The sequence below is a fragment of the Nothobranchius furzeri genome, chromosome 6, assembly GCF_043380555.1.
Source record: "Nothobranchius furzeri strain GRZ-AD chromosome 6, NfurGRZ-RIMD1, whole genome shotgun sequence".
NCBI lineage: Eukaryota > Metazoa > Chordata > Actinopteri > Cyprinodontiformes > Nothobranchiidae > Nothobranchius > Nothobranchius furzeri.
Window position 1 is genome coordinate 51,654,704 of NC_091746.1, and position 9,469 is coordinate 51,664,172.

General features: G+C 40.5%; 1 protein-coding gene across 1 annotated transcript; it reads right to left on the reverse strand.

Annotated features, from left to right (window-relative positions):
• Positions 1–902: 902 nt before the first annotated feature.
• brf2 (BRF2 general transcription factor IIIB subunit) lies at positions 903–7,177 on the reverse strand. The gene is made up of 4 exons (XM_015941365.3): positions 7,007–7,177; positions 5,299–5,358; positions 4,111–4,432; positions 903–2,421 (listed from the first exon to the last, which is right to left on the reverse strand). The coding sequence occupies exons 1-4, from the start codon at positions 7,152–7,154 to the stop codon at positions 1,692–1,694; spliced, it is 1,260 nt and encodes a 419-aa protein (XP_015796851.3). The 5' UTR covers positions 7,155–7,177; the 3' UTR covers positions 903–1,691.
• Between the last annotated feature and the right edge of the window lie 2,292 nt (positions 7,178–9,469).

The following is a 9,469-nucleotide window of genomic DNA, read 5'->3' on the forward strand; positions in this document are numbered from 1 at the left end:
CTTCAGAGAGGAAGAAACACCACTTCAGGACAAGAGTCCCAAAAAGAAAAACACCATTTGAAGTCACGGACAACAAAAGATGTTTGGACCTCGAAAATGCTTGGCGACTGGTATTTAGCACTATTTTTTTCGCCCGGCACATTCCCGGTTATGGCAGAAATGTCTCAGGAAGGAAATCCGAGGGGTGAGTATCCCATGAGCATGTTTGCCTTCAAAACTTAGCTTGTTTACAGATTTGCCGTAACAGCTTTAAGAACTGTGTTAAGGCGGAATTTGGAACGTTTTAATTTAAAAAATCTATTTTTTTTTAAATAATACTGCCACAGGGCTTTTAGAGGTATGCAGAATGAACGTACAGGTTTTTCCTTTAAAAGCTATACGTAAAATAAAAAAATCTAATTTATTCAGATGGGCACGACACTGGGTTTATGTTTATATCTAGCAGCCACTAGAGGGCACCATTCTAACAGTAAATACTGTTGTAAAATAAACTTATTAGTAGAAATGAGTCCTTAACCTGTACGATTTGTTTCTGAACAGTGCTTGAACGTGTCAGCGGTGAACCAACATCCCGACAGCTAGAAAATGTGTTCTGTTGTTGCAATACCACCTCTGAACACCAGAGTGTCCGTGTTCCATATTCAACCTTTGAGAAGTCTGGGACAATACTTTTGGGATATTCTTGTTATTTTGTCACTGTTACACCCCGACTATGATGTAAAATGTGTGAAGGGGAGGGGTAACAAGAAACATGGCAGAGGAATTTAAAATGTGTTTGCCATAAATTTTTTTTGAAAAAAAAAAACATGTATTTTTTGTTTTTAAACCTGTTCCCAATCTGAACAGATCACCAAACCTGCAGCTGTAATCCCATCATGAATACAGAGTAACATTATATTCACGGTGCTTGTAAATGAACGTTTTTATTGTTAAGAACTGATTCTGTAAAACTGTTTTCTCACAGAACTTTAATCACACCTGTGAGAACAGGGTTGACTGAATTTTGGGTTTTTTATTCACAATTTTTGGTCTTGTGAAAAAATTAACATATCAGAAGACATGAATGCAGTCTAGATACGCTTTAAAAAGGAAAAAAACACTTGTTCTTTTTATGTTCATGTAATGAAAATGTTTGTAAAAAAAAATAAAAAAGAAAAACATCCAGTTCACTGTAAACCAAAAGCTGCATCAAACATGCTAAACACATAAAAAAAACAACCTTTTGGCAACTAATTAAATTGTGTTAACGGCCTCTTAGAAATAAGCCCTAAATCTGAAATGGAGATTTGCTTCATTCTAAATCTTGCTGAAGACTCAATCTGTGCAGATTATAAGAGAAGATTGAAATAGAAAAATATGCATTTAAATTTCTTAGTAAAACAAAATACATTTTTTTACAAATAAGTCATTAGCATATTTTCCATATTTGTAACACATCAGGAACTCAATAAGATGATATACTCTGGTGAAGCAGTGAAAAACCAATAAAGACATCAATCATAAATAAACCACGGCAAAAAATTACAAGAAAACATTTGATACATTAAGATCTAAAAAAAAACCTTCAAGTTTGGGTAAAGATTACATGTTTATTTGCATTTGGAGATAAAAAAAAAGGATAATCTGCCATCAACAAACAGAATTTTGAGTAAACACACAAACAAACATGCTTCAGTGCATCGCTGCTCTCCTTATACCTTGTCAGACGAAACCAACATCTTCTCTGCTTGAACCAAGTCTCGTACTTCTTGTGGAGAACGGATATAAGAATCAATTTCACTGTCAGAGATTTCCTCGTCGCCGGTTACAATCAGCTCTGGCTGCTCCGTTCTCCGTCTCTTTCTGTTAATCACACACGGAGGAGCGAACAGAACTCTTTTCCCCCAGTTTGATTCTGATTCCTGGCCCTGGTGACCACGGTCTTCCGCAGGCGGATTCTCAGTCAGCTCCTGCGGTTTGGAGGAAGCCGTCTCCTTGTTTGGAGAGTTCACAACGTTTTCAGCCTGCAGAGAGTCTTCGTGGTTTCTAAGAGCCCTCCTTAGCAGAGCGAACCTGTTCTCCAAAATGTCCCCCACCAGCCGAATGACGCTATCTGGTGTCACAGTTTCCCTTACCCACGGAATTTCCCTTCCTAGCTTACACAGCACCTCCTTCAGCTCCGTTATTCTAGTCAGAGCAGATTGGGACTTTTGAACCTTGGCCAGCCGACAGAATTTGTCCAGGGAGAGTTTGAGACGATGCTTGTTGGGCTTCAGGGACTGCCAGGCCAGGTAAGTGGCCGCCATCAGCATGGGTAAAGGCTTCCGACCAGTCACAATCCAGGAGTCTGCTGCCAGCTCCACCAGAGCCTTGGCTCTTTTGGTCAAAACTGTACAATCTTCTGCTAATTCCTCAGGCACTTGATCCGAGTTTATTTTGTATCTGTCAAACAAAAAAGACTCAGTTTGGCTTCTGTTCAGAATGCAAAAGAACTAAATCAAAACATCTGAGTGAATAATTTAGAGCCCCAACAGGTTCATAATCAGAAGAAGCTCAAAGATAAAAACATAACTAAATAACTTCAGTGAGACTGGACTGAGAATTTCATCAAAGAGCAAAGCAGATCCAAACAGGCCTGCAGGCCAGAGAGAATAAAACATGGGGCTTAAGGGAAAACACTCAGCCACTCCCACCACATGAAATAATACTAAACAACCAATAACACCGATCTAGAGTAGAGCCCTGCACGGGCCTAAAATCTGAGCCCGTGTCCGGCCCGGCCCGAGGGGGTGGAGCCCCAGCCCGACCCGGCCCGAAAAGGTTTTCAGGATTCTCTGGCCCGGCCCGAGCCCAAGCCCGACTTTTTTTTAACCAACTAAATGAAAACAAAGTGCGTCAATCCTGACCAGTGTGTTAAAAGACGTGCAGGATCCGAGCGTCGCAGAAGCGCATGCGGGAAGCTTCCTCCCACTGAAGCGAGTGTTTTCCAAACCCTGTCTCTCAGAGAGACTTGTCACTTAGAAAATGTTCCCTGATTATGAAACTTTGGCTGAATAGCGCTTGTTCCTGTCTCCAATGTGCGACGCATCCAGGAGCCGTCTGAGGAGAAGCCCAGAATCTCACATCCTCTTCAGCTCATAAGCGCATATGATTACGCACAAGCGTGACCCAACCCGGTCTCACAGTAAGACTGGGTTGGAACTGTTCAGGTTTTCGCAGACAATCTTCACATAGAATTGACTTACAGATATAAAATTAATTCAGTAAAATATAAAGCATTTTATTTAAATATCCATTCATTATTGTACAAGCACAGAGAGCGGCAGATGGATGGAAGAGCCACGGGTTGCCGATCCCTGCTCTAGTTCAAGATATCATTAAAATTCCAAAAGTGCTGAAAAGATTAAAAATGGGGCTTTCCGTGCACATACAATACATTACGGTATCCACCGGGATTCCCTGTCTTGAGCGCAACAAACCACAACACAGATTCAGAGACGTGCGAGTTTGTCATCCAAAATGCTCCGTTTTATAACTTTTGAATGGTTGATCAGATTCAAATAATTCCAACGGTTCCTAAAAGTACATAAAAGCAGCTTTCCAACAATCTATAGCATGAAGCAATCAGAGTTAGAGAAAATATCGCTACGAGGGGAAATCCTGCTGTACAGCCTGATTGAAACGGAGCGCAGCGCTGCGGTGAAAGCGGATAACCTATAAAATGACATGTTGAGGACGCAAACTCAATACATCTCTTTTATTGTGAGGTAATAATTTCTCCGAGTTTTGCGGTTGCGGGCAGGAGTAGACATGCACGCTGCAGGTGCGGGCGGGAGTGTAACACACACGTTGTGGTTGCAGGCTGTAATGGTCAGAAATTCAGCGGGAGCGGAGCGGGAGGAAGAAAACAGTCCCGCGCAGGGCTCTACTGCTGCGTTTAAGTGTTTTAATTTTTTTAATGATTTCGAATAAAAATAAAGGCGCCCGGCCCGGCCCGTGTCCGAGGTAATTACACAGTCGTTGGCCCGAAGCCCGGCCCTCGGGCCGGGCCGACCCGAGGGCCTAGGGCTTCAGTGCAGGGCTCTAATCTAGAGTATAACTCAGTGGTGGTAACATAAGAACACGACTTACTCCTGACAATGAGCCTCCAACACCTCAATGATACCGACAGTCAGAGCCTCGAGCTTCAGGATCTTCAACAGATCTTTATAAACTCCTCCCACTAAAGCAGGGTCAGCATTTAGCAGGCAGCTGATGGTTCCTATGGTGATGGGCCAGTTCATCTGTCTGCAGCTGACAAGCACGCAGCAGCCAGCCAGAACCTCCTTCTTTGTGAGGTTGACTCTGATGAAGTTCTCGTGCTCGTAGGCCTGCTGGAAATACGACAACGCCAGATCTTCGATATTCCTGCGCACCCTGATAACCCGACACATCTCCTTCACACGGCTCAGACCTGGAGAAAAAAAAGACATCCAGGTAACTTAAAAGCCTTTTCATCCAACCCTTTCTTCAATCATCTCAACAGACAGATTTAGAGTTTGCTTCTTTTATGCTCATGTTTCATAGAAGTTTATTAGTTTAAAGATGTGGAATGCCGAAAAAAACATTTTCTAATCTTATTCCTGATTATAATTGGTCACTCTGAGTTCTTCATAATGTTGGTTTAGCATTCAGGAAACAGCAGAGAACGCCTCGGCTAGTAGAAGCTAACTGTTAGCAACTCCACAACATGGCAGAGCTCCTCCAGGCTTGTGTTATTTGCGGAGGGAAACCATCATGTTGGAAAGCAAACTGAGTCAGTGGTAGAGTCGTGTTAGCCAATCAGAGGAGAGATGTCCAAATATCAGGAAATAAGACTCTGATCCTGCTGTTTGCAGCTCAGCTCTGATGTGGCAATCTTCTACTTCCTGAAACAGGTGCACTGGAGCTTTTGTTCCCCAGAGTACAACTTACAAGGCATTCATTCCTACAGGAACCCACTAAAAATGTACTGATTAAACAAGTGATCCACACCTTTAATATCCTCAGGTCATCAAACATGAAACAGGAAATTAACAGACAACTTAGCAAAAAGTCTACTTCATTTACTACTGCACCAACTACTGGGAGCAGTTTGTTGGACAGTCAAAGTTTGTTCTATATATTGAATAAATAAATAGAAAACCAAGATTTTGTATATTTTGCACAAACAAAATTATTTCCTAGCTTTTAAAATCTGAAAACCGTGTCACAATATAAAACACGGTCATTAAATATGGAGGGAACCGAACACAAGAACAAAAAAGATCACATTTCTCCATATGGGGCGAAAGATCTCACCTTTTTTCAGGTTTTGACATGGAACCTTTGTCACAGCGGTGGATCGGCTGTAGCTGACATCTGTTAAGAAAAACAAGGAAAAAATAGACACAAAATTAGCAAATGGACATTTTGCAAATCCTAATTTATATAGTTATGCTTGTTGTGTTAAATGTGAACTAGAAGCTTCAAGTCCGAGTTAAGCATTTAACTGATCCTAGTTTCCCATCATTCCCATGTTTACTCAGAATATTTAATATAATGATGTAATTGATAGGAGATGAACTCAAATAACCCCGTGGTTAATTCCCTCTACAGCCAAACAACCTGACGGCTTACAAAGACAAAGTTGGACTCCTCATGATGCAGATTTTAAAACCATTTTTATAGATTCAAGTCATGCAGACGCAGCAGTATGGAATCATTTATCAGGTTTAGTGGTTTGTGCCTGCAGACATGTCAAAGCCTGTGTTTTCATCATCCTATGAACATCATTCAGTGTTCTAAGCACAACAAAGTTATATAAATTTGAGAGAAATGTGAAAAAAATTTCAACTAAGGATATAAAAGCCTGTTGTAGAAATTTTAAGTGAATTAATACTTGTAGGTGAAACTGTTTTTCTAATGTGTATTTTCTGCAGAATGCAAAAAATATATTAAAATGCACGGAGAACCAGAAAGATAAAAAACAGCTGCTTTTCAGCAAAAAGATGAAACTCTGTATTACTATTACATTTTTAAAACACACGTTTCACCACATTAGTAGTGGAAATTAAAATTTTGTGTGAATGATTGACTCCTAAATGTCCACACAAAGATAAAAAGCAAAGCAAATCTCTGACTTTTTGAATTATTATCCATCTGGGGGAATTAGGACAGAATAGGGCTGGGCAATAAATAAAAAATGTATCGTTATCGACATTTCTTACACTTATCAGGATGTTTCCCATGTCAATACATTTGATAATAAAAATAATGAAAAGATGTGTGTAGGTTGGCAACGTTCATGTCTCTTTAAGAAGCTTTACCATCCTGAGTCACGTAAATATGTGACTCAACGTAATACATGTGACCGCCCCATCTAGTGGACAACTTTTGTTTCTGCACATACCTGTAGTTATCGTCCATTTATCGTTATCGAGGTGAAATCCTCAATATATCGTGATATTGATTTTAGGCCATATCGCCCAGCCCTAGGACAGAATGTAAAATGTTGCTGATTTAATTAATGTAGTGTTCTTATGTAATTTTTTCCTCTCTCAATTTCTAATGTCTTTTGCAATACTAAGTATGTTCAATATTAGTGCAATGCCATATGTACATTAGTATATCTGTGTACTTGTATGTCCCTTATGCTGCATGGTTCTGGAAATCACGTTTCTTTCTTTGTGTGTAATCTTATCTTTCGTCTTTCTTTTCTGTAAGTTTATGTGGTGCTGTAATGTGTACATTTCCCCATTATGGGATTATTAAAGTCTATTTTATGCCAGGCCAGTAAATTATAGCATAGCAACTTGAATTTAACAATCGGTACTCCATTACACATGCCTGATCGATTGAGCTCGCCTTCTTTGTTTCCATCTTCTTGAGTATTTTATTTTCGAAGATGCATTTCCTATTTTCTAGCTGATAGTATAGGTGGAATTAAACTATTCCAATAACAACATATTCTGTCTTGACAACCAACCAGACAGAACAACAGGTCTCCGCCATGTTCCCTCCGTCTTACCTGAACCTCCGACTGGGTCGTCGGCCAGAGAGCCCTCCGACACCACCGTGCCGCAGTCCACGCACACCAGCTGGACATGGCAGTAAAGATCATCGTTTACAATGTTGGAGGAACCGCAGCCCGGACACCTCAAACCCGACCGCTGCATAGTAATTACCGAACAACAACAACAGGAACCACAACGTCAGATCAACGAACCGAGCTGGTCTCAAGTGGGCAATAAAAACGCGTCCGGGTAGATACAACGGATTTTCACTGTTCCGCTGTTTAACTTTGAAAATAGACAATAAAATATCAACAAATATATAATTAAAAAAAGTTTAAATTTACTATTAAAAAATCTGGGTTGCGTTTGTGAAAGGGTCGTTAAAAATCAGAATTAAAAACGCTCTGACGTAACTGACAGTCTTTTAAAAGCATAAAGCTTTTGGGCTGCTGCAGCAAAAGCTCGTTTCCTCTTCTAATTAATATAAGTTGTACTTTTATGAATAAATTAGCCTACAGTTATACCAGAAACTCACCAGGATGGTGTTCTGAAGTAACATTTTTGTGATATTATCCTTCACAAATCCCTATAGTTTGTATGCATCCTATGCAGTTGCTTCTTTTTTCATTCAGAGATAAACTCACCAGACTACACATTTTAGTAAGTTTTTGCTACTTTGGCTCACGATATTGTTTATTAGAACACGAGGCATGGTAGATCATGTGTACAGGTCCTTCTCCAAAATTAGCATATTGTGATCAAGTTCATTATTTTCTGTAATGTACTGATAAACATTAGACTTTCATATATATTAGATTCATTACACACAACTGAAGTAGTTCAAGCCTTTTATTGTTTCTAATATTGATGATTTTGGCATACAGCTCATGAAAACCCTAAATTCCTATCTCAAAAAATTAGCATATCATAAAAAGGTTCTCTAAACGAGCTTCTAACCTAATCATCTGAGCAGCTAATTAACTCTAAACACCTGCAAAAGATTCCTGAGGTTTTTAAAAACTCCCAGCCTGGTTCATTACTCACAACCGCAATCATGGGTAAGACAGCCAACCTGACTGCTGTCCAGAAGGCCATCATTGACACCCTCAAGCAAGAGGGTAAAACACAGAAAGAACTTTCTGAACGAATAGGCTGTTCCCAGAGTGCTGTATCAAGGCTCCTGAGTGGGAAGTCTGTGGGAAGGGAAAAGTGTGGCAGAAAACGCTGCACAACGAGGTGACCGGACCCTGAGGAAAATTGTGGAGAAGGACCGATTCCAGACCTTAGGGGACCTGCGGAAGCAGTGGACTGAGTCTGGAGTAGAAACATCCAGAGCCACCATGTACAGGCGTGTGCAGAAAATGGGCTACAGGTGCCGCATTCCTCAGGTCAAGCCACTTTTGAACCAGAAACAGCAGCAGAAGCGCCTGACCTGGGCTACAGAGAAGCAGCACTGGACTGTTGCTCAGTGGTTCAAAGTACTTTTTTCGGATGAAAGCAAATTTTGCATGCCATTCGGAAATCAAGGTGCCAGAGTCTGGAGGAAGACTGGGCAGAAGGAAATGCCAAAATGCCTGAAGTCCAGTGTCAAGTACCTACAGTCAGTGATGGTCTGGGGTGCCATGTCAGCTGCTGGTGTTGGTCCACTGTTTTTTATCAAGGGCAGGGTCAATGCAGCTAGCTATCAGGAGATTTTGGAGCACTTCATGCTTCCATCTGCTGAAAAGCTTAATGCAGATGAAGGTTTCATTTTTCAGCACAACCTGGCACCTGCTCACAGTGCCAAAACCACTGGTAAATGGTTTACTGACCATGGTATTACTGTGCTCAATTGGCCTGCCAACTCTCCTGACCTGAACCCCATAGAGAATCTGTGGGATATTGTGTAGAGAAAGTTGAGAGACGCTAGACCCAACACTCTGGATGAGCTTAAGGCCGCTATCGAAGCCTCCTGGGCCTCCATAACACCTCAGCAGTGCCACAGGCTGATTGCCTCCATGCCACGCCGCACTGAAGCAGTCATTTCTGCAAAAGGATTCCCACCAAGTATTGAGTGCATAACATAATTATTTGAAGGTTGACTTTTTTTGTATTAAAACACTTTTCTTTTATTGGTCGGATGAAATATGCAAATTTTTTGAGATAGGAGTTTTGGGTTTTCATGAGCTGTATGCCAAAATCATCAATATTAGAAACAATAAAAGACTTGAACTACTTCAGATGTGTGTAATGAATCTAATACATATGAAAGTCTAATGTTTATCAGTACAGAAAATAATGAACTTTATCACAATTAGAAAATTTTTGAGAAGGACATGTATATTTAAAAGGTGCAGTATGTAAGACTATAGTGAGAATTTTATAGCGAGAAAATTCCAGAAGGATGTTTTAGTTCTTTTGGAAGGAAGGTTATACTGAAACATATTTCATATCCAGCTGGCTGCAGGGATTGTCGTTTTTTTTTCCATTCAAAACAA

Excerpts from the sequence above, each read along its gene's own strand:
- brf2 (XM_015941365.3), bottom strand. The coding sequence starts at position 7,154 with ATGCAGCGGTCGGGTTTGAGGTGTCCGGGCTGCGGTTCCTCCAACATT. Across the intron at positions 5,359-7,006 it reads CGACCCAGTCGGAGGTTCAG|ATGTCAGCTACAGCCGATCC; the intron begins GTAAGACGGAGG and ends TTTTCTTAACAG. Across the intron at positions 2,422-4,110 it reads TTGGAGGCTCATTGTCAGGA|ATACAAAATAAACTCGGATC; the intron begins GTAAGTCGTGTT and ends TTTGTTTGACAG.